The 24,838-nt window shown below is 37.4% G+C and overlaps 3 protein-coding genes and 1 long non-coding RNA gene across 4 annotated transcripts; all 4 read left to right on the top strand.

Annotated features, from left to right (window-relative positions):
- The first annotated feature begins 440 nt into the window (after positions 1-440).
- On the top strand, positions 441-9,598 carry LOC115919176. The gene is made up of 4 exons (XR_004061738.1): positions 441-603; positions 7,600-7,697; positions 8,336-8,412; positions 9,470-9,598. It is a non-coding gene; the product is annotated as an uncharacterized LOC115919176 (long non-coding RNA).
- On the top strand, positions 616-6,134 carry LOC582147. The gene is made up of 3 exons (XM_782114.4): positions 616-1,079; positions 2,487-2,665; positions 3,301-6,134. The coding sequence occupies exons 1-3, from the start codon at positions 899-901 to the stop codon at positions 3,766-3,768; spliced, it is 828 nt and encodes a 275-aa protein (XP_787207.2). The 5' UTR covers positions 616-898; the 3' UTR covers positions 3,769-6,134.
- A 3,979-nt stretch (positions 9,599-13,577) lies between the features above and the next one.
- LOC105436649 lies at positions 13,578-24,553 on the top strand. Its single transcript, XM_030973600.1, has 6 exons — positions 13,578-14,046; positions 19,671-19,789; positions 20,146-20,413; positions 21,233-21,270; positions 22,089-22,238; positions 22,811-24,553. The coding sequence occupies exons 1-6, from the start codon at positions 13,877-13,879 to the stop codon at positions 23,410-23,412; spliced, it is 1,347 nt and encodes a 448-aa protein (XP_030829460.1). The 5' UTR covers positions 13,578-13,876; the 3' UTR covers positions 23,413-24,553.
- On the top strand, positions 17,368-17,790 carry H2B-1 (histone H2B-1, sperm specific). The gene is given in 1 exon segment (NM_214541.1): positions 17,368-17,790. A coding segment is annotated over 1 exon segment (423 nt).
- Positions 24,554-24,838: the final 285 nt, after the last annotated feature.

The raw sequence follows: 24,838 nt of genomic DNA, 5'->3' as shown, positions 1-24,838 counted from the left end.
CCACCTGAAATATTGGGGGGGGGGATATATCCCCCATCCCCCCCCCCCCCCCCCCCCGGGATCGACACCCATGGCTGCATGTCAGGAGCAGCAGGGGGCGGGGTGATTTAGGGCGGGGCGGGGCGGGGCGATCCGTTATAATGGCCGGCGAGTTCGGGGTTCGGGAATCCCCCTAGCCCAGGCTCCAGGAGAGTTATGCCGTATTTCATAATGAACCATTTCTATTTTGAAAGTGAAGTCTGAGTCACTTTCATTGTTTCAAACTACAACATAAATTATCATAATAATTTATCACTACATGGCTGTATTTGGATAATTGCGGGATCATACAAAAATTTCAAAGATATGACTTGTGCACAAATGAAAGCTTTTCATACTTGCATGCACAATTAAAGCGCAAACCGGTGCATATGCGCATGTGCGTGCACAATAATTGTTGACATTAATTTCGTAGTGCAGGTCAAGTTTGCTTGCGACCGTCCCCAGTGTGTTCTACTTCTCCTAAACAAGACAGTGTTCAATTCATTAGTTTACTATTTTCCAGAGACTAAATAGACTTTTGCCCATCACCATGGCTCAGAAGAAGGTAACCATCGAATACTGGTAAGTTATCATGGAAATTATGCGATTCTCAGAGCAGGCATACAGTACCGTCCAGTACCGGATAACTCCCCCGCTCGATTCCAGTACATTTCGCCGAGTCATTTGCGGCAGCGAGCTGCGGTTGTTGATTCTCCGGCAGCGCTCGCCACAACAAAAGTTGCGTGCGAGAAACTAGCGCAGGCGCGGCAGCAACGCCCGGTCTTTTGTCGTTGCAGTGTTAGCCAATCACAGAACAATATTATAATCATGCGGCAGCAACTCGGCAGTCATGTGATGCCATTTTATTGTAAGCAATATGGCGGCGAATCAGCACTCTCACGAAGACTCCCTAGGTTGGACAAGGCAGAAATTGGTGGAATTGGTTGAGACATACCAGAATAGACCATGCCTGTATGACAACACAAGTCCTGGCTACCACAACAGAGAGGAAAGATCAAGATCATGGATTGAAATAGCTGATCTCATGGGCAATCAAGGTGAGTCTATTCATTGACATTGTGTCAGAATGATTGGAGTTAGGTGTGGTCATGTGCTTGGTAGTTTTGTAGGGGATTTATAAATCATAAGATCTGTGCTAATTTTTATAATTTAATGAAAGGTGGTCATCAACCATGACAACTTATGAGTTGTATAAAACAACTTGGGTTGTTTTATAAAACATAAAATCAACTCACGCTCGATGACAGTAGTATCTTTGTCTACGACACGACCTTTCCGTTTCACAAAACCATGATAAGCGACAAATCCATGATACTTTGAACTAAAAAATATAGTCTTTCGATCTCTGGCACTTGCATAAAATTGTGTTTAAAGGTATAAAGACCAGTTCTGGTCATGCGATTGCATTGTGAAAGAAAGGTTGTGGAATCGATCAGAAAAGTTTGATCATCTAGCATATAAGTATTGGTGTGTACTGGAATCATCAAAATGATAAGAAATTTTGCCCAGTCTTTAAGCACTGTACAGAGAAAGATGTACATGTATATATGGGACTACGCAATACATGCGCAATATCTATCCAGATAGATATAATAATTTACCAAATATATCACTTGGTAGGCGATTTCCCGGCAAAATTTGTATCGTCACGTAATATTCAAAACATTCTTTCACATGATGGGTAATCAGAGCTTCCATTTCATTTTTTGAGAGGGGGGTGTTTCCAAAACTGGTCTTTACCTTTAAAATTGGTCTTCAGGTAAATGCAAGTTTTTGCACAAAAGGGTTTCTGAAAATTTTGATCATGATCATTATGCTCCTGCACTACAGTTTAATGTTTTTTGTATATATCAATCGTAGTGTTATGCATCTCAATTGTGCAATGTAAGTTTCTCCAAATACATGTAGGTTTAATTATAAAATTAATGTCAAGACATAGCATTTAAGGTAAGTAAGGCATAGGTTTGTAGTTTTGTACTAAATTATTTCTTTAAAAAATACCATTTACCAAATAATAAAGACATACTATTGCTATTAAATAGAGGTAAATTAGAAATTGCACACAAAAGAAGAGCTTTAAAAAGTGTTAATTTTTACCTTTTAAAAAAATACACATGTCAAAATATTTTAATGTATAAATAGTGTATTTATCTGCAAGACAGCACTGAAACTCGAGATGAAAACAAGGTCATCTAATGCCTCTATACTTTTGAATATCAATGTGAAATAGGAATGTCATGAAGAAAGAAGAACAAGTGTGTACATGATGAGTGCCCTTCAGTTTTATCCAAAGCAAACTGTGAATTGAGAAGGGTGAAACATGATCCTTGAAACGTCGGGGTTTAAACCAATATCTTTCAGTTCAACATTGAGTTTAGAATTGCTTGAAGGATATTTTTCATAGTAGATGCACAATTAAATGTATTGATGTGTTTTGTTTTCAGAGGATGAAATCCGAGCTAAGATGAAGAGCATCCGTACCCAGTACGCCCGCATCATTCAGAAGGGACAACATCCCAAGTGTAAGACTGGACACACCGTCTCCTCGTGGTGGTTACTTCCTAATCTGAATTTCTTAGATGACTTCATCATTCCAAGGAAGGCTGACTCAGAGTCAATCAAGGTACTCATTTTGATTCTTTTCCATTTTTACTTAGTTTTATCTTAATACACCATTATTTGTGTTTGTGGAAAAGAAATGTTTAAGAGTTTTTATGTTACAGCACACAAATGACACAACATGTACTCATCACTTGCAATAGAAACTACAGGTGTAGTTACAGCCATTTAAAAGTGGTAATGTACATTATACTATTTAACATTTACCATTTCCACCATTTAGTGCAACCGGTAGGTTGATCATGATTTCTAATCGTATTTCTTGTCTCGTTTTTTTTTTATTCTTCAAACTTTCAATTGGCTGTATTTTGTCTTCTTTTACCTACAAACCATTAGTCTCAATAAAATTGAAACCTTGCATTCAATGATTCAAAAGGACAGCAAACTTACTTTGACAAAACTTAAAAGTTAATGTGCCAAGTTAGCTTGCAATTGCATGATATTTCACTTATAATTTTTTTAAATGGAACAAAATAAATCAGTACAATAGTACAGAGACGAAGGGATCAATAGATATTTTAACTATTTTGTGACAAGTTTGTTTAGTAATCGCATGATATAACTATTGTAAGTGAACATGTGACAATGTTTACTCTACTTATGGAACTTTTTGTATTATTATAAAAAAAATTTTGACAGGAGAATGACATTGCAGAGTTATCTCTACTGAGTCAAGTGAGAGATGTTGGACGCACTTACAAGGAAGACAGTAATTCATTGGAGAATGGTGATGTTGCTGAAATGATGTATGACAGCATGATTCCAGACTCTGACTTTCCACAGCCTCAAAGCACTTCACGAAACAACCCCGGACAGTCGAACCAGCTCGAGGAGCATGTATCTGTTCGAGAATCCTCGCCTTACCAGTCACCGTTCACTCAACGCATTTCGCCCATATCGATATCACGTCCGTCCATCACCCAGTATCGTAGCGCCAGATCGAAGGTGCGTAAACCATTTAAGAAACTAAAGAGAGATCAAACGGCAATCAGCCTACCGTCAGGATCTACTTCCAACGCTTCAAAGCCTCCTGATGCTGCTGAGCAGGGCAATGACAAATTACTCTTAAAAGCAGTCCTTACGTACGCAGAGAAGACCACCCGATGATGATGAAGATGCCGTCTTTGGGCGCTACGTTGGCAATGAGATGAGAAGTGTTACCGATTTACAGGCAAAGAGAATTGCTAAGATGAGAATTCAGAAAGTTCTCTTCGAGGCCCAGACCGGCTGGACCGAGACTTCAAATGAAGGGGTTTATCATGCCCCCCGTGATGGAACAACTACACAAGATAACTTTCCTGTAGGGGTTGTTTGCAGTACCAATAACAGTAGAGTTATCTGAGTAAAATTAGACAACCTGAATTTATTATTTTAGGAAGACAATCTCTATAGTTTAGTAGCTTCTTGCCATATCTATGGATTTTATAAATTCTTTTTGATTTTTTTCATATAAATTTAGAGCATATAATTGGTAGAGGGACTGCTGTGAGATTGTTAATGATGTACTGCTAAAAGAACCTTTTTTCGTCCCCAAAAAGTTTATGTAGCGTGTACCCTACCTTTACCATTTATAATTGGTTAACTACATGAGCTTGCTAGAGATTTAATTAGTATTCACTTGTTTGTTATATTGAATTTGTGAGGGGAAAGAATTTAAGTGATTGACTGAGCATAGCCCTTCCATTTCTGCCTTTGGTGTAGGAAACTATTCTCTGGGTGATATACTTAAAGTGCACTTCATGAGTTTAGACATTAATATCTTTATTATAAGAGAATAGAGATAAACATTGTCAGAAGGAATAAAGACTTGCTGCGGCAGGGCTCTACACTAAGTTTTTCCCACAGTGTCCTCAGTCATTTTTGTTTATGCCCCCCCCCCCACCCCCAAATGTCAAAACAGTGGGTTTCTGAAATTTACGTTTTTGGGGGTCCATGTGTACCTTATCCCTGTTACTGTCTATCCCAGGCTAAGGTTCAGTGTACATGTTTACCATTTAGAGAGTTAGGAATCAAGACTTAATCCTGGAACATTATTCTTTCAATCGTCAAACCTTTCAGGCAGCCTTTCCGGGAGTGTATGATTGAATTGTAGGAGGGTAAATAGTAGGGTTTTGTGACAAGCATTTTTTCTCTGTTACAGGTGACCCTTCTTCAAGAATTACATGGCAGTATTTGATAGCTTTATATTTTGTCCAAAGTATATTTGCAAGTAAAATAAAGTAAACAATTCCAAAGGTCCAAGATTATTGATGGCTATGTCTATTTATTGTTTTTCTTCAAAGTATGATGTATGTAGAGTACGCTGTAAGTCGAAAGCCTCTGTTTCTCCTGGACAATTATTAACCAAGTTGAAATTACACAACACCAAGTATGCTAAATATTGGATTTATATTGAGTTCAAACTTGTGATAATTGTGGATTTCTAAAAGGTGCATTCTTGATGTGTTGTCACTGTCATACCATGCCATGTACATGTACATGTACACTACATTATCAGATACATACACTGTACATGTATGGACCATCTCCTTCGGCACAACTCTAAATTGTATTATTTACTAGTTCCATTTGTTTTGAAACAAAAGGGATCTAATGCAATGTTACATGTCCAGCCTACACATCATGAGGTCTATGGGGAAACATAGTTTATTAATCAAAGTGCCATATTATGTATATAGTGGTTACTTCCAGTTCCCCTACTATTGTACATAAAAATGCCCAATTAACATATTCTATTAAGAGTATCTTCCATACATGTACTGTACATGCACCGTACATTGTAAAGCTAATGAGTAAATGAACTAGGGAGTCGCATGTTACCCCATCAATTTTTTCAGGCACAGTTTGATGTTCAATCTTAAAATATTTTAAAAATCTTATATAAAAGCATTAACAAATATATATACAAACTATATGCAGTTATTATGCACAGATGTAATTGTATACAGTGTAAAGTTGAGGTGTAGAAGAGCTACATGTACTCATGTACCTTTTTGTTTCCCAGTGAGTGGTACATGTTGATACTTGTAAGGTTCATGTATTCTATGAATCACAAACATTCCACACCATTTATCTGTGTACCAAATGGTATCCTGCTGTTGTGACTGTCTGGTTCATATATTGATTTCAACACGTTGCTGGCTGTGAAACAGGCAATATTACGTTGTATATTTATCACATATAAGTTGCACTTGATATTTGCTTCTGCAATTTGACATGACATTATGTACCCCATATGTATCTTTCAACAACCAAGCATTTACACATGAACACAAATATTTGACACCCTTGTAGTATGTATGAGGACTACCCCCAAATATTACATGACAACTACAGAAAATGCATTAGTTGTGTAAATAAATACTAAGTTGAAAGTACTATGTCCTGACATTATTTTATATTGTGCGATATATTAAGTAATTATGCACTTTGCCTCTATTGTAATGAAAATAAAAGGAAATACATTACTGTCAGACTGAGGATTCAAGATTTATTTATTTTATTCTTAAGATTGTGAGGTGTATTTTCGTGTGTGTTTTAGGTGTTTCATGTCACGTTCATTTTTTCTTCTTGTGGGATTGATGAGAAGTACTTTTTTTGTAAACAATATTAATCATACAGTTTGGGTCAAATTGGTGAGAAAAAAACACAAAATAAAATAAGTAGTGATTAGGAATAAGAGATAGAGAAAGAGAGAGAGAGAGAGGGGGGTGAGGTGGAAGAAGAGGAAGAGAGGGAGAAGGGATGTAGAATAAGGGAGAGTGAGAGAGAGATTTGGTATGAAGGAGAGACACAGAGCTAGAGCCATTGAGGTGTTTTGTTCATACAAAATATAACAACATTGAGTTAGATCTAAGCCACAAATATTGAGCTTTGTAGAGTATGGTGCAAAGTATTAAAATGAGAGGTATACTATTTGTACAAAACAAGAGATTAGTTTATAAAATATAAATGCCCTGGAGCAGGGAGCTTTTTCAGCTCATCCATGAAAGGTCCTAATTTGTATTAAAGGTAATCCAAAGTTTTGGGAAATTTTGAAAATTGGGTGGATAGTGATTCTTTGCAATTCAGATATATTTGGATCCCCCTGTGGATGTTTTATATGCACAAGAAAATGTAGCCCCTAAAACACTTCTGCTTTCGAGAAAAATTGAATATAAAAATTTACCGGTGCTCCCGGTAAATTTGGATAAATTTAAAATAACGCCTACGGCCGTACAATGGTAGATGCGACCATGAAAATCTCAGAATATGTAGTTGTGATATATAATTTCCGAACGAGAATAGCTAATCGGTCTATTTTAGTCAAGAAACATGGTTTTATGGCTTAATTAATATCTTGACCTTGAGAGGGCGCTATACAACATAAAGAGTTTATTATTAACCATTTCATAACTTTAGACTCGATTTCAACCGCGACAACGATCACTGAATATTGTAGGATCGCATATGCTTCCAATATGTTCATTTGAACCAAATTCATGACCCCATACCAAAACTTTGTATTATCTTTAACTCTAGTAAACTACACGTATATACCTGTATAAAGCATCTAATCTAGAGGAAATCACTTTTCTTCAATTGAAGTCATCAAAGAGCTTTTGTGAACATGAGTGTACAGTGTATATTTTTTGCTAAGCTTATCACAGCTCAATGAGAACTTTGGAAAATTGGCAAAAATCAGGCAAATTAATATAAGTGAATTTATATGAATTATTTCATTCACAATTTTCCTATCCAAGAATTTAAGCTTGGAAAAAAACTAAGTGAAAACAAATATTTTGACTAGAATTTGAGCATAAATGGCCCTGGTCACATGTTAATAACACCCCTCTTGCCCTCTCTCTCTCTCCTCTCTCTCTCTCTCTTCCTCTTTTTCTCTCTCTTTCTCCCTCTTTCCCTCTACATTCTCTATTTCTCTTCTTTCCTCTTATACAGTGGTTCCTGAGGGTACTATCCGCGCTACCGAGAGCTGCACGAGATGATCGAGTCAGCAATCAAAGGCGTGGATGTTAGTGGCAAGCGGGGCAGACCTAGTAAGTAATACATTTGTAGCTAGTGACTGACTGAACAATGCCTTGTATTTCACATGGATTCTAGGCACTTGTTAGTCTCTCATCTTTTTTTAATAGAAAATGGCACATGTAAATGAGGTCAAGTTGGTTGGTAGCTGCCAAATTAGCTGATCAATGCTATGCATTATATAGCAAGGAGGATGTGTTGATCATTTTCTATCAGCAATTCTTTAAGCCACTCCACTATAAGTGATTATTTAAGTTGTTATAGTTGACCAAAATTGCACTCAAATCTTGACAATTAAAAGCATCTCAGCATTTATTTAATGCCCTGTTTTGAGGAGGATGAAATCTCTTCTAACTAGCTGCCATCAAAATACCAGTAATGGTTCTGATACAATGAGATGTGAGAAGATTAAACAGTCTGGTGATGAAGAAAACGCAGACCTCATTCTCAAATGGGTGTCCGACAAGTAAAACAAGTACTGTACCTTAAAAAGAAACTCTTTCCAAGATTACGAGAGGGATGCCAGTTCAGATTATATCTTCAGTCTACGCCTGGCGATGTCTTGTAAATGAGTTATGGTGATTTCAGATCATGTATTATATACTGTGTATGCTTGTCTCCATCGTTGAAAATATCTTTACTTGCTTTCCAGGTTCATTCGAGGTTAAGTTGAATGGCCAGGTCTTGTATTCCAAGCTCAAAAATGGAGGGTTTCCAGACTTAGATGCTGTAAGTGTGAACAAGAACACAAATGTTTCTTTTATAAGGGGGTTAGAATTTTTGATCAGTTATGGTAGTTTATATGATTAGTTTTGTAAGGAAAAGTGTGGTTCCTAATTGCCTGAAAAGAGATAAAGTAAATGTAAGCAGAGTTATTTCCTCCCCCCCCCCTCAAAAAAAAAAAATAAAAAAAATTGAACAAACATTAGGAGGTTTGACATCAAGAGAAAGGGATGTATTAAACTTACTGAAAAGGCATTTAGTTTTAAAAGAATGTACAACTGAGATATAAATATTGAATAACCAACTGTGTTGCAAAATTGGAGCTGCAAAAGAAGTCTTTTTCATTTAGGATATTTTGGGTAGACAGAATGCCAAACAAGGAAGGCTTTACTTTGGCGTAGTATGAATACATGTAGATCCGAATGACCAGATGGAAAAATTGGACTGGTCAAAGTTTACATAATAAAAAGAGAAGGTGCAGAATAGAGGCTATGCAGTTGAAGAAAGAACAGAAAAAAGAGAAAGGCAGAGAGAACTACAGCACATTTAAAAATACAAACAGTTGACTGGTACATGTACCATAATCATAACCATAACAATAACCATAACCATAACCAGCATACTAAAAACAACCAGAGATATAAGCAGATAATCCGCCCTGATTATCCGCTAACAAGAGAAAACCTGCCATGTAAGTTTTTTGTTAAAACTATACATTTCAGTAGCTTTAAAACTTGATCACACACTGATCTAGCATGATTTCAAGAAGAATGACTTCCAAACATTTTCATAACACTCTTGAAAGTTGACCTCATATACTGTTATCAACCTTTCTGATTGCTGCCCTCTCTTGTCATTATTTAAACACTTTATGTTCAAATGGGTGTATACACATACATATATCTCATTCATCTACTTGTTTAAATGCAGGCAGAAGTCTAATTGAATTTATATTATTGATTAATTGTCTCTATAGTATAAGACAGCAATTTCTTTCGTATCCCAAAATATCAATTACTATACTTTTCATACCCCCCCCCCTCCCCTCTTTTTTATGATGTAGATTGTGGAAGCCATCGAGGACTACAAGGGTGAAGGCACTGTAACTCCAGTGGAGAAGAAAGCAGCGTCATGTATCATCTTGTAAAGAGAATGGACACCCCCCCCCCCCACAGGTTTACTGGACAGAATAGATAACCCTTTTCATCTTGGCACAGCACCCAAGAATGAGACCCTTTAAGCACAAAGTGTAGAACACCCTTGACCCTTTTTTTAATGCAGGTATAACAAAGCGCTCAAATGGTAATAGATATCATTCAGTTTTGAATTTGAGTGATATCAAACTTCAGCAACTTTTTTCTTCTTCTGAGGTACATGGCTGTTTAAGTTGAATTATTTGTTTCATGTTACTCAGGTAATTTTTAGTTGTGAGATGAGGGGTCAGGTTAAACCTTTAAGGAAGAAAATCAAGAATCTAATGTAATAACAGTAATCTGGTAAAAATAACAAACACACAAAAACTAATATGAAACACATTCAATTTGATGTATAGGGATATCTTGTTCAATGCATGAATTCCTTTTTATAGTATGAATTTAAAGTACCATATGCTATAATATCCATTCCATTCTGTCCAGTAAACCTACATCGACAAATGTCTTTCATTCTCTAAGTCACATGAAATCATACTTTCCCCTTAGCATTACTGACTCATGGTCCAACTAATGACAAGTTGGGTTGAAAGGGGAGGAACCACCTCCCCCTATCCAAGCTTTGATGTAATCTGGGTCTGTTTGTAAAGCTAGAGGTAAAGAGATTTCTTGTGTGCAATATATGTCATGTTATATTTTGTAATTTTCGTAAATGTATTACAGTTAACTAGATTATTCTAAGCCTTGCCAAGTTTTGTAATTGCCCAAGTATGTGATAAAACTGATTAGTCCCAATTCATGTTTCTTGAATATATTAATAATAATAATAATAAAGTAATTTTTATATAGCGCATAATAATAAATTCTCTATGCGCTTTACAACATCAAATATACAATAAATTACATGATTGATCTAAAGATTTAATTATACATGAATTAACAGAAATACATATCGTATACAATGATGACAAAATAAGATATAATATAAATGATATAAACTTATGAACACAATTATAATAGTTAAATAATTACGATCTTTTATTTTAAGGAAATAACATATTGAAGCTTCGTGATATATTGAAGTTCACATCTAAGAGTATTCAACAAAAGGCCTAATTCAACCAGTCCACTTTTGATTCTTGAGTTACAAAGAACAAAAATAACATCAAATTTAATTACAGGGGGTATGAATAATTCAGTTGTTTAACTGTTTATATGATGTATAGATATTTTGTTTATAGCATATCCGTCATGAAAAAGAGTTTGGTTTTATAATTATGTGGTATCTTTGAGTGATTATTGTTTACGAGAAATGTGATGAAGCACAAAGTAGGCTGTAATTATTCTCAGGGAAGAGTACATTATCTTGATATTATTAACCATTGGCCATGAAAGAATAAAGCAAAATAATTCAACAACATTTGCGTCTAATATTTTGCATCTTTGCTAAAAAAAAAAAATCACATCTACAATTCGGTAAATATAATCACATGGCAATCACTTTGAGAAACAAAAATACGATGGTCTTTATATTTTGTGGTATTAATGATAGTTATGTTAAACGTGACCTTGAAAATAATAGTGGAACTAAATCTAAAATAAAATAGAATGATGGAGTTCAGCTCAAAAGCTTTGTACATCCGAATCGGTTATTTCAAAGAATAATTCTGCACTTAACTGTGTTTGAATTTCTCTTCAGCTTTGCTTACAAATCCATTTATCTATCACATTTTTAATTATTTTTTTTATAAAAGATGTCCGAAAATGTTATGGTAAGTTTGAGGCTTTCATTTATTGGTCTAGAAATCGTAACTGCCACTGATGCCTTGAAGGTTTATGTCCATGTTGAAATAAGCCCGGTGTCAGAGACTTATGCAGTTTTGTACAATCCATCCCAATTCATAGTTATTGACTATCTCAGAAATAAATGCAATTAAAACAAAATTTCCAACAGCATATCTTTAATCTTTCCCTCTGTTCTTTTGAGATACATGTAACTTCTGGTTTTAGAACGCAAGTGTCAACTGAGGGCAGGGTGGAGAGAGAGAAAGAGAGAGGGAGCTGGAGAGAGATGGGTGAACAGAAAGAGGATGAGATAAGAAAGAGACAGAGAGGGAGAGAGAGGAGAAGGGAGGGGGGTTGAAAGAGAACCAAGTTGAGGTGGAGAAAATGATAAAGACAAAGAGCCAATAGGGATGGCGAGACGATGACAGGTCAATGTTCAAATTAACACGCCGTAACAATGCAGTTACACGTACCATATTAATCTAATAAGAATGAATTGACTTTAGAATCCAGATAAACGTCAACATAAAACCTACCAAAATGTTTTAAACTCGAGTAAGCTCGTTTATATCTCTTTCGCCATGGCCTAATCAACGCTTCGTTTAGTATCATTAGAAAGTTTGTTTTTCCTTTTCTAAATCAAACCAAATATAACTGGGGAGTAGTGAGCCCAATAAATATATATTTTTTTTAACCAACACCCCCCTCTTGAGAGATAGGCGGGGGGGGGGGGGGAGTAGTGAGCATTGTTTTTTTTTTACTCGACACCCCCCCCCCCCCTCCTTGAGCCAAAAAAAAGCAACATTTTGGTAACTGTCTTTTTGTTAAACTTTTTTCTGCCAGGGGTGGGGGCCCGGGCCCCTCGTGCCCCCCCCCCTGGATCCGCCCCTGGCCCCAGAGAAGTTAAGAGAATGACCGCAAAGTAATTGTCGCTGAACAGAACAAAACTGTCGTACATTATTAAAGGCTCATACCCCAAGATATGAAGGCAAGCTGGAGTATTTTTTTGTGGGACAGTGATTGTCGCTGCCTGAGGGACCTGTGCTTACACTAGTTTGTAATTCAACCAAATCTGGTGTTGGCGAAATATAATGGATACACATGGACATTAGGCCTAAAAATAAAAAAAGATGTTGTATTGCCCTTTAGGTGCGAAAACATGGGTCGGTCGGTCGGAAATCTTTTTTTTTCCCTTCCTTTTTGGGGTGATATTTCACAGTTTTTAATTTATCAATATTTTTTCTCTCAAAAAACGGTTAAAAAAAAACTTTTTTAAAAAGCCGACGGTAGATTTCAAGATTTTGGGGTCGGTCGCAAAGGGCAAACAACATCTTTTTTTTTATTAGGCCTTACTGCTATGTGGCTTTAAAACAATGCTCCTGCCAAAAAAAAAAACAATATAAACAAATACGACCCTGATTTACTTCCATTCATGAACTTACAGCTGCAAGTTCAAGGAGGCTCTTTTGATATTTCAGTCTTACTTCCCGTCTGTAATGGCCATTATTCGTACAAATCTTTAAACGCGTCATTGTTTTTACAGGATGTGTCTCATACTACGAAATCCGGGATTTGGTTTTGATATGGCATTGGACGTCGCAGACTCGCGTGCCCCCCCCCCACCCTCAGTATTATTGAGGGTATGCGTATGCTTGTTCCCTCCCTTTGAAAGCACCCCCTATTTCAGGACTGCCAACATTTATGCCTTGGAGACCCCCCCCCCCTAAATCCGGATCTCTGCTTAATGTATCCCCCTATCTATGATATTCATTTTTTAAATTTTCTCAGGGGTCCAAAGAGAGAGAGAGAGAGAGAGAGAGAAGTAAAAAAAACTTTTTAAAGAAATGTCCGGATGAAAAGTCAAATACACCCCCTTTTTATATTATTCTCGGGCAGGACTTTATCGCGCGAAAAGTACCCCTTTACCGGAGATTTGGGGAACACGACTGCGGTCCATCAGACCCCGAAGTGGGGGGGGGGGGGTGGCTCGCGTGTAGCCTACTGGGAGCGAGAATGGAGATGGTTGGGCAAGGGACACAGCCAGTATAAGGGAGGGGTGATTTCGAAAGGATTCACAAGAATATACTTAACACTTGCAATCAGAACAATGCTTAGACAAGTAGACAACACATATCGGCACCATATAAAACCCACCGACCAGTGTTCGCTATATGTTACACCTAAATAATTACGCTACCGTCTCAAACTTCTAAAGGCAAAAGAATGAACAAGAAAAGGTCCCGATGACGTCATGCTTTACTGTTAAAATATTCAGGTAACCACAGAGTATCAAGGGTTATTGAAGGTTTTCGTTTTTGTCACCAGTGCCTGGTCTTTACATCAAAGCCTACTGTGACGTGATCGAAAGTGGACATACTTCAGAAATCGTCTTGGTGCTGTGAATTTAAGGAGCTTTTAACTTCGATCAGCAATACAATCTCGAATTTGCCTGTCTGCGAAGGTACGGAGTATTCTCTTGGCAGTTTTCTTCGAAGACAATTAAGACAGCGCGAACGAACGGGATCTAAAAGAAGATGCCTGACAGTTCGATAGTTTGGGATCATCAAAGTTTCGTGGATCATGCAGGATGGCTTGAAGCCCATCATTCCTCGGCATGGGATTCTCATGAGATTCACAGTCCGCCTGATCCGGTGCCTGATCCTGTGCCTGATCCTGTGACAACCCCACATCAAGCACGGCGTGGGTAGGTGTTCAGTCTAAATTATACATACAGTTAAACCTGTCTTTAGCGACCGCCCAAGAAAAACACAAAAGTGGTCTTTGTAGACAGGTTCCTTTAGTATTTGTTTCAATGAGAAACCATTTTCAAGGGAAACAAAAAAAATGCGGTCTTTGTAGACAGGTGGTCACTTAGGCAGGTTGGACTGTATATTGTCTGCCTAATTCGGGGGCACAATTAAACAAAATATTAGCCTAGTTGATCTCGAAACTGTACTGTGTCCCGAGAGTACAGTCTTGAGATCACTAAGGGGTTTTAGATTTAACCTCGACCCGACGAATACAAATTCATTATTTGTTTTATATACCGCATTTCGCGTGCGTATCCTTAAAAAATGATATTTTTTATTTATAGAACGTGTCTGTCAGTTTCTAATTGCAGGGGAAGATACTGATCAAAATGGTTTGAGAAGAGTGAATGTATTACTGAGCGAAAGTGCTAACTCAATGCCAATTTACTGCGCACTTGCCTCGTAGAAGTAGAAGTAAAAGTAGCTATAGGCCTATATACACAGTAAATATTTTTCGCTTTTTAAAGCGCCCAAGCAGTCTATAGTAAATTCTGATGCCCGGACTTTTGATCAATCAAATGCCTAGAATATTGACATGCGATATAGAAGGTGAAATATATAACATTGTAAAGCCTGTAACAACCGACGATAAGGGTCTTTTAATATTGTACATTCCCATGGCATATATATACATACAGTATATATAAACCTAGGGGCGGTGGTTAACCGTGGGGAAATATATCACTCGCCAGACTCGCTGTTCAGTTTTTGGAACTCCTTTATTTTTAAAACCTTAGGGTCGAATGTGGAAAACCCATCTTTACAGTGAGTTTTCACGTCTAATAAAAATGGGGAAATAGGCTCGGAACATTTTCGATGCATTCATTGTGACGTCATTCGAGCTATTCAGATTTTCATAGCTTTTGTTACGTGACAATGCTTGCGCGTATACTGTATATGTATTATGACATCATAAAGAAAGCTGATGAGGGGTTACGCGCGTCGAAACCAAAACATTACGCGCTTGTGAACTTGAATAAAGTTTGTTGAACCGTACCGTCGAAATAATGGGCCACGGAGGGCTAAGCCTAAGGGACAATTAATTCAATTCAATTCAATTCATTTATTTTTCCTCTTTCATATTTACAATGATGGTACATTTTTACATATTCACATATTAATATACATATCGATCAATTTGCACAATACAATACATTAAAAAAAACAATGAAGTTGAAAGGGAAGAAGGGCCTCTTCAAAATGATAAAGGGACAACTCGACATCGACTACCAATCTCACACCAACCCTAAAGCCAGACAGACGTAGACGAGGACACTCCAACCAATTTGAAATTCGCCGCACCAACTCGGACGTCTATGCCAACTCATATTTCCCAAGGACTGTAAAGACATGGAACAACCTACAACAAGCAACCATCGACAAAACCTTCCCGCTCTCAGTTAAAAATGCTGTTACTTAAGAACTTTTTTCCAAACTGTAATCGTCCACCCTCCACCACCTCCAGTCAAAACTCTTCTTCGGAGTATTTAGGAGGAAAAGAATCCAAGATCCAGGATCCAAGGCCGACTAAAAAGCAGATCGAGCTTGTAGGGTGTAAGCCCCCTGTAAACGTAATTATTATGAATTATTATTTTATGAGAACAAAACAGCAACATTAACATACTAACTGATTCAGTAATACAAAAATAATTTTTAAACGCAAAACAATGATAAATAGCCTGCATACACATAAAGAAACAATCAAAGTTAAACAAACATCAAAGTTGCATAACGGCACTCTACAAATTATATTTGATTGGGAATGCAAAAGCCTAGTCACTATTCAGAAGAAAGCTTTTAAGTCTCCAATATTTCAATATGTCTATGATACTGTATACCGCCTCCTGATCCCGGCCTCTGAAAGAAAATATACTAGTAAATAACAATAATTGTATTCACAAGTATTTGATAGATCTCAATTGGAAGAGCTTGCTGTTGGTGCCTAGGAATATACCCCGTTACACCGGTCCAATGTAACTTTAAACAAGATAAACTAGATTTCTTAGAACATGATTGAAACGCTATTTTTCTTAGCGGCAGACAAGATTGTTTATGAAGACCATTTTATTTAGGCCTACTGAGGAACGCATGTCCTAGGGCTAGGCCTAGGTTATCGCTTCAAGGGGTTATTAATATTATTTATTTTTCATTTTTGTATGTAAGGTCTATACTATAAAGTGTATGTGGTGAAATACTAATCTAGACTGTATAGCGGGTCTCTTTTTCACTTAATAAATTTACACGTGGACTACCACACAATTTTCTGACCTTTACCTGTCATTCCAATGCAATGATAAAACACAATCACTATAGATCTACTGTTCTATGAGCAAATTACTTCAATGTATTTCTGTTGCAAGCACAATTAATTTAGAGCTCCAAAGAATCTCCCCCCCCCCCAAGTCGGTAGGGAAGTGGCCTACATGTCATAATAAGTGATAGGCCTACTAGTATCAAAATCTTGAATTGCTTTTTCTCTTCCAGACAGCTAGGGGGAGTAAGTATTCATAGTGTTCTTTTTTAATTTGTTATAAATACGTTTTCCCTTTATGTATATTGCATGTATATCTAGATCTAGATTCTAGGCCTAGAACACGACTTGTAATATGAAATTGCCAAATAAATAATAGTCTAGGGTCTAGGCCTAGACTTTAATACAAATTTTAATAATCAATACCTTGTCCTTATCAGAGTAGACCTAGGAAGAAATCTAGGCTGTGCCCAAAGATAAAGATTTAGAAAAAAGTAACGATTGGCTAAATTCTGGGGGGGGGGGGAGGGGTACTTAGAAAGGGCAACTCCTTACTCGATGTAAAAACTAGATCTCCGCGGATTACATCTTATTCAGACTTATTCTTTAGGTAGAATGTATAAATTATGTAGTCTACACATAAAGGAAACATCCCGCCATTATTCACTTCTCACGTGACACGTACTCAATCGACGTCGACGCGATCCTCGAAACTCGCTAATTTGCATAAGCGCGCGTTTTTTATTTGACACTTACTAATTTGCATATGCGCGCGTTTTTTATTTCACACTTTCTGATTGGCTACAAATTATCCGTAGCTTAGCTTTGATTGGTAGGTTCTCAGATGTTGCCGGTCGGCTACTCGTATCCCGAATCCTCATTTGCATACATCATCTATTATAAATAGGTCGATCACCAGGTTGTACATCATTCATTTGATTGATTGAAATCCTAAGCAATCATCATGCCGTCTCAGAGGAGTCCTACCAAGCGAAGTCCGACCAAACGTAGCCCCCAGAAGGGAGCTGGGAAGGGAGGCAAGGGATCCAAACGAGGAGGAAAGGCCAGGCGTCGTGGTGGAACCGCTGTAAGGAGACGTCGACGAAGACGCGAGAGCTATGGAATCTACATCTACAAAGTGTTGAAGCAAGTTCATCCCGACACTGGCATTTCTAGCCGCGGCATGTCCATCATGAACAGTTTTGTCAACGATGTGTTTGAGCGCGTCGCTGCCGAAGCTTCCCGTCTTACCAAGTACAACCGCAGGAGCACCGTTTCAAGCCGCGAGATCCAGACCGCTGTCCGCCTTCTTCTCCCTGGAGAACTGGCCAAGCACGCCGTTTCTGAAGGCACCAAAGCTGTCACCAAATACACCACGTCTCGATAGATCCGAGACCTGGCTGGCCTGGAGACCATCTCCAAAACCAACGGCTCTTTTCAGAGCCACCAATTTTCCAAGAAAGAATCGAGATAGATTTTCGGCTAATTTATCCCCTCGACAATCCTCTCTCTACAATTGTAAACCAATAGTCCAATGGCTTCTATTGGAAAATCAATAATGATAAATCAAATCGATTTTGGCAACTGTCCACCAAAAAAAATATAGAAGGGGTCTAGATAGAGTCTAGCCTAGGTCTAGACTCTTATCTAGAATTTGCTCTAGAAATCTAGAGTCTAGATCTAGACCTAGATCTAGATCTAGACCTAAGCAAACGAAAATTAAGCAAAATATTAAAGTCTAGACTCTAGATCTAGACTTTGCTGTCATTTCAATATCTGGCACTGTAATATCAGAAAGCGAAATTTGATAATTAATAGATCTAGATTCTAGAATGATCATGTTTAAATCCCCCTCTTCCTTTTTTGATTTAATTCACGTGTAGGCCTAGACCCTAGATCTAGACTACCAATCATCTGGAGAAACAAACCCCGTATGAATAGCTAGAACAAAATAAAAACGACACTTTAAAAATTTCACCTGGCATTTATTTTTGTAGGATAGTCTACGGTTAAGAAGTAACAGTTAGGCCCAAGAAGAAAATGAGGGTTAACATAAAATCCCGCGTATCTGTAACTTTTATTTTTGTATTTATTGTGTTGTTGTTTTGAAGAGTGTGATCTATTATTACGTATAGACCTCTAGATCTAGTATGTTTTAAAATAGGCCTATATTTTTGTCAAACAATATTTTACAGAATCATAACTGTCGTAGACTATGCCTCATTGTCTTTGTGTGAGTGACCCGGGCTTATTCAATTTGGCCCATTATTCGTGGATGAGATCATTTGCCTGCATATTAGCAGCTCCGAGGGAGCTCCGGGTCAGTCTGAGGCGGCTGTCTTTTTCATGTACCCTCAGTCGCCCCTTTTTACATAGGAAAAGTGACGGACCCTTTAACTTCAGCTAAGTGCCCATATTCAAAGCTGTGAGGTACCCCTTTTTACTTTAACAAGTGCCCTTTCCTTTATAATAAGTGCCCCTTTTCCTTCTGATAAATGCTCATGTACGTCTCTTTGATGAGTGCCCCTTTTCATGTCTAATAAGTGTCCCTTTTCTTCTGATAAAACCCCCTTTTTTCAATAAGAGCCCTTTCCCCTACTCAGTGGCGGATCCAGCCGGCGGGAAGAGGGGGGGGGGGGGGGCATCCGTGAGAGAATATTAGTTTCGACTCAGCCGCCGGTGAATAAGCGGGGGGGGGGGGGGTAGGAGGCACTTTTTTGGGGTCCAATTTTTAATACAAAATTAAGTGCCGTCTCAGCCGGCGGCGAATAAGCGGGGGGCGCTTAATTTTGTTTTTTGTTTTATAAAGGTTAACTTTACGTTATTATCCTATTTTTTTAAATCGTTTTGGGGGGCTGGGGGGGGGGGCGGGCCGGAAAAATCGCTACGTTGATCCGCCCTGCCCCTACTCATAAATGCCTCTTCTCACACCTTTGATAAATGTCTCTATTAAAATCTGATATGTGCCCCATTTCCTTCGACAAGTGCCCCTTTCCATTCTCGCAAGTGCCCCTATTTAGGTACAAGAGTTACCTCTTACCACCTCTGATAGGTGTCCATTCACCTTTTATAAATGCCTCATTTCAAATTTGAGAGGTGCCCCCTTTAACTTTCTATAAGTGCCCCTTTTATGTTGTAATAAGTATCCCTTTTCCATTCTCGTAAGTTATTTTTTTTACCATATCTGATAATTACTTTGACACGTGCTCCTTTTCTTTTTTAATTAGTGCCCCCCTTTTCACCTTACTCCCTTTGTATTTATTTTAGAAACATCAACTTGAAGGCAAACATCGGATCAGTAACGATCGAAACTACGAAAAGAAGCGTGTCAACAGTAGGCCTATCATCTACCAGTGGCCTTGGCGTCAAGACCGAGCAAGGATCTGGTAATTTTCTCTTAATTCTATCAAATATTCAACGTTATAACTAATGACGTAGGGATTATGTGATTGTGATATTTCATGAACTCATAAAATGGGTTAATGTTATATATATATGTTAAAACTTGATGGAAAAGGGGCAGCGGGGACTTCGTTTACACCGTATGATCATCATTATTATAATTCTTGTGACGATGATAATGAAATAACGAATATGTGATTTTATAGCTATTGTAATCTCTTCACAATGACGATAATAAGAACGAAATGATACTCCCCTCCCTTTTTGTATTTATTTATTATTTATTTATCTATTTATCTATCTTTTTTAATATTTTGTATAAACTTCTCCCTCATTTCAGACGGAATCACATCTCCTATCATTTTGGAAGAGACTCAAAACCACACCAGTACCACCAGTGGGGTAACGAATAGTACTGATGCATACTCAATCACTGAGTCGTATGATATGCCTAATGTGGGTGCTGCTCGTGCACCTGTTCAACCTCGAGGCTTCTTTGATCAACATCGCGTCTTCGTATTCGCTGGCATTGCCGTGTCCGCTGTCATACTCATCGTCGTAGTCGCATTACTTGTCGTCATACTTCGTCGGTCACGAAGGAAGAAACTGTAAGTTGTCGCAGTATGCTGATTAATTTTGTGTAACCGGGCCATGGTGGCTCAGTGGTTAGAGCGCCCGCCTCATGAACGGGAGGTCGTGGGTTCGAACCTCGGCCGAGTCATACCAAAGACTTATTACAATGGGACCTTCTGCCTTCTAGCTAGGCGCTCAGCATATTAGATTGGAGAAGGGTAGTAATAACATATTATTTTATGCAGGGCCCGCTGGAAGAGCAGTTTCATAACTGAAGTTGGCTACCCTGGGTAAATAAAACGTTATTAGGCCTAGTATTATTATTATTATTATAATGTGATATTAATGTTATAAGGGTTCTTATTTATGTACGCCGACCGACTTCCATCGTTTAGCTGCGAGCATGCCGATCTCTGTAAGTGGTCGTGTAATTATGTATTACTCTAACTACCCTCCCCCCTCTCTCTCTCTCTCTCTCTCTCTCTCTCTCTCTCTCCAAGTTCAATTTTCGCAATTTGATTTGGGGGAGGGGGTCCATACATCTCAATCGGATGCAGTGCCCATTCATTGTATACCGTGCCTGGTTTTAAGATGACGAGCAATGCATGAAGGCAATCAGTGAATAACATGGAAATGCTAAAAACAGAAGCTAAAAACTAAGATACCAAAATAATACCTTTATTTAGTCCTCTGGAAACGAAACATATCGGTAAAAAAACTACTCCTGTTAAGAGTGAAGACGAGTATTATTTGTTGTTATGATCAGTGCATGCATGCTTTGCCTCTCTGCCTCGGTGTGGCCCAATTATCACACTTTTTAATGGTTTTGGTATTTTTCCTTTTTCTTTTAACAGAAAACAAGTTACTCTCAACTCCACAAAGGCACCAACCAGTAAGTTTATATTATTGTTATTATTATCACTATTATTAACATTATCCGATTTTTATTTTTGATATCTAGGTTTATTTATTTATTTCATTTTATTATCATTGTTTTTTTTTTTTTGGGGGGGGGGATTTCGGCCACTAAACGTTGGCGTGATCACACATCTTGTGTGGTTTTAAAACTACAATATTCGAGAATTTGATTTACATGGAATAGTCTCGGAATAAAACGATGGATTTATTTGATATGATTCAACCTCGTCCCGTATACATACTGATTGGCATATTTGCATCGCCCATAACATCATGGTCAACGAAGAAACCATTTCAAGTTTCAATTTCAAGTTTTTATTGTTCCACATTTTACCAAAAATATAGACATATTATGAAGTAAAAATTTATAGGGCACGTCTCAATGATTCTCACTTCATATTATAGATTAGGTAGAATATGAGGAACCTTTTAAAAATCAGTGCTTGTATATTATAGGTTCCTAGTAAAATAAGTATTGTAGATGAAAAACGTAGCAGTAGAGAAAGACGTAATTTAGAGGGGGGATTTAAAGCTCCACTGTACTACTTGTAGCTAATTGCTCCCTCTAATGCCTAATCGGTGACCATTTGGTCCTCCGTGACCCTCTTTTTATTTTGTTAATTGAGAGCTGAGTTGATGAGATAGCCATCTGTCAGTGACCTTGCTGGTGGTCTAATCCCTCCTAGCCAAACTAGTACAGACGGTCTTTAAAACACAATGGAATAATGAAATTTGTATACAAAATAATGCATTAGCACCAATACCCATTTACTTGCAACTATGAATCCTTAGGCAAGGTTCGTCGTCTAGTGAAGATGGAGAGTCAGGAGAGTCAGCATACCTATGAGGAGGTACAGCTTCATAAGAAAGATGATAACATGACCACAATGAGCAGCTTGGACACCAGGCTAACAACGCCCTCTACTGCCATCAGCAATGGAGGTTTGTAAATTGCTTGTCTTTCTAGTATTTATGTTTTCATATAGATAAGAGCTAAAAATTTAAATTACTATCAATTCGAATTTTTTTCATAGTTTCTGGTAATGATTTTTCGAGACCTCTAATTGATGTAACCACGAGACATCATTATGAATGATAGCATTTCAAGAAAGGAGAAGAAAAAAAGTCCCTGACTGATAACTTTAGGATAACAAGTCATACTTAAATTGTTATTATTCATATTGGTAGTTTTCAAACTATATGAATGCATAATATCAATTGGCAACTATATGAACATAATTATGATATTGTCTACATTAACTTTGTACGTCTTTATGTCGTATTACCTAGTGAACATTATTTCAAAATGATTATTAATATTTTCCCCTGAGTAACTTTTCTGCCCGAAACGTTCCCAAAATGTCCTGCAGGAAAGTCAAGAAAAAGAGGGCGCGTGGTAATAAGGGGGTAGGTCGGCCACTTCGGAATCCTCTAGGTTAAGGTTTATGTATGTGGCTTATTGACTAATTCATTTTCTTTACGAGTTATTTTTGCACTTATGTTTTATCTTGTAGGAGGAAAAAGTGACCCCAAGAATGCAAAGGTCGAACAGTGTGGAAAAGGACCATTTTACTTTGAGTTAGACGAATCCAGCGGCCAACCTACCATACCCGTTTATTCAACGCCTATTTCGAAACGAACTGACGAATTTTCCGCGAAAACGGATGTCGAAAAGACTGGTGTCTATCGTTTGTACAGTGAGCCTATTCCTTTTACCAAAACGAAGGACCAAGGTGACAAGATCCAAGAAAATGTTCGATATTCTACCCCTACTCCAACCTATTTCATCGTCGATCCTTCTCAACATCAAGATAAGAAGATTGGCGCCGGTACAACCCTTCCTCGTAGAATGCTCACACGACAATGTGACGTAACAATCGAAAATTATGATAAACTTGATCGTAGCTTCACGATGACGTCATCGTCACCCGGAAAGGAGAAAACAAGCGGACTGGTTTCAGATGATATGGGACCATACAATTGCCTGAACCGTGATCAGAATACAGCGAATATGGTAAAATCCTCGTCAACTTCCCCAATGGCAATTGATTCACCACCAAAGGAAAAGGTGTCTGGTCTTTTTGAGGCTAAAGGATACAACACGTTGGCGTTTTAGGGGATTATTTTGAAAACATGAACTTTCCTTTGCTTCTGAGTGACAATTTCCATCTTATAGACAACACAACATTCATTGTAGTATACAAAGGTGGGAATTCGTCTTGATGAAAATGATGTACTGTGCTATATTATTCTTTCCGTTTCATTCACTTTCAAAGTTTTAAATACAAATTAATCTTGTTTTCCATCATTTTTTAGTTTTCTCGTGATGGCACATTAAGAGAAATCTAGAAATATTGAAACTATGACAATTGTTGTCATGAATGTTAATATAGAGAAGCTAGTATCACAACAACAAAACAAACACATGCCTATTTACAAGGTAAAGGTCTGACTTGTAAATAAAATTGTGAATGTTGTAATTCATCTCTTATTGTAAATAATTACACTATCGTCGCGTGTTTTAAGATAGGAGAAGCTGTAAATACATTTCCTGTTTGTCCTTCTTTTCTGTCTGACTTATTTTACATTCTTTATATTTTTCTTTCTCCCTCCTTTATTACAAATGAAAATCACAATGAGCTGTAAATTGTGATCTCTTGGTATATTGTTAATGGAATTTTGGTGAAGAAAAAAATGTTTTGTAAATTCTTATCCATTTCTAAGTTCTAACAAAAAAATGTATACGGAGTGTAAATGAATTCATCATAATTACCATGAAAGTAAAACAATGGCGCTCATTTGTAAATTTGTCAATAGCATCCTGCGCTCACACAACATGCCTATACATGGATTTTGTGTGATCATGGTTCTCAAAAACTTATCTAAAAAGATATCTTTACCAGAATGAAAGTACATGCAAAATGTCATATCAAAATATATGGGTTTTCTCTCTATTAATGATAATTGGAGCCCTAATTTTTTTTCTAAACAGCAAAATGGGTGAATAAAACACTGCCGAGTTGCACAATTCAAGTGCAAAAAGAAAAATGGCTGTCATTTTGCAATCATACTTTTACGAAAGTGTTAATTATAATTTTGTACATTTGGGTCTTTTTCCAAGTTTTGAGATTTTCACCGTGCAAATCCCTGCTACACCCTGTAGCATGTTTAATGAACCAGCTTGTGCATGTAACTTTACTATATTCATTGTGTTGTATATATCATATGAGAACAACGAAGGCATTCCCTTTTTTGTAATAAATACATTTGTTAAAAAATATCGCCGTTTTAAAAGCAAAATCGATTAGAAAAAGAAAAAAGAGTGACAGGCCAGGTATGTACAGGAGAGAGAGAAAGAGAGAGAGAGAGAGAGAGAGAGAGAGAGAAGAAAATTGTTGGAGAGTTTTTGAAATAGTGTACACAGTACAAATTTATAATTAACTGTATTAATATAAGACAAAGAAGCGTACACTTAAGTTTTATGTCCGATTCAAAAGAGGGTCAGTATAACAAATATTGTTTTAAAGAAAGAAAAAACGTGT

Source organism: Strongylocentrotus purpuratus, unplaced genomic scaffold (genome assembly GCF_000002235.5).
Source record: "Strongylocentrotus purpuratus isolate Spur 01 unplaced genomic scaffold, Spur_5.0 spur5_scaffold_6, whole genome shotgun sequence".
Lineage (NCBI taxonomy): Eukaryota > Metazoa > Echinodermata > Echinoidea > Camarodonta > Strongylocentrotidae > Strongylocentrotus > Strongylocentrotus purpuratus.
The sequence above is the reverse complement of the archived record's forward strand: the minus strand, read 5'-3'. Positions and strand labels throughout refer to the sequence as shown.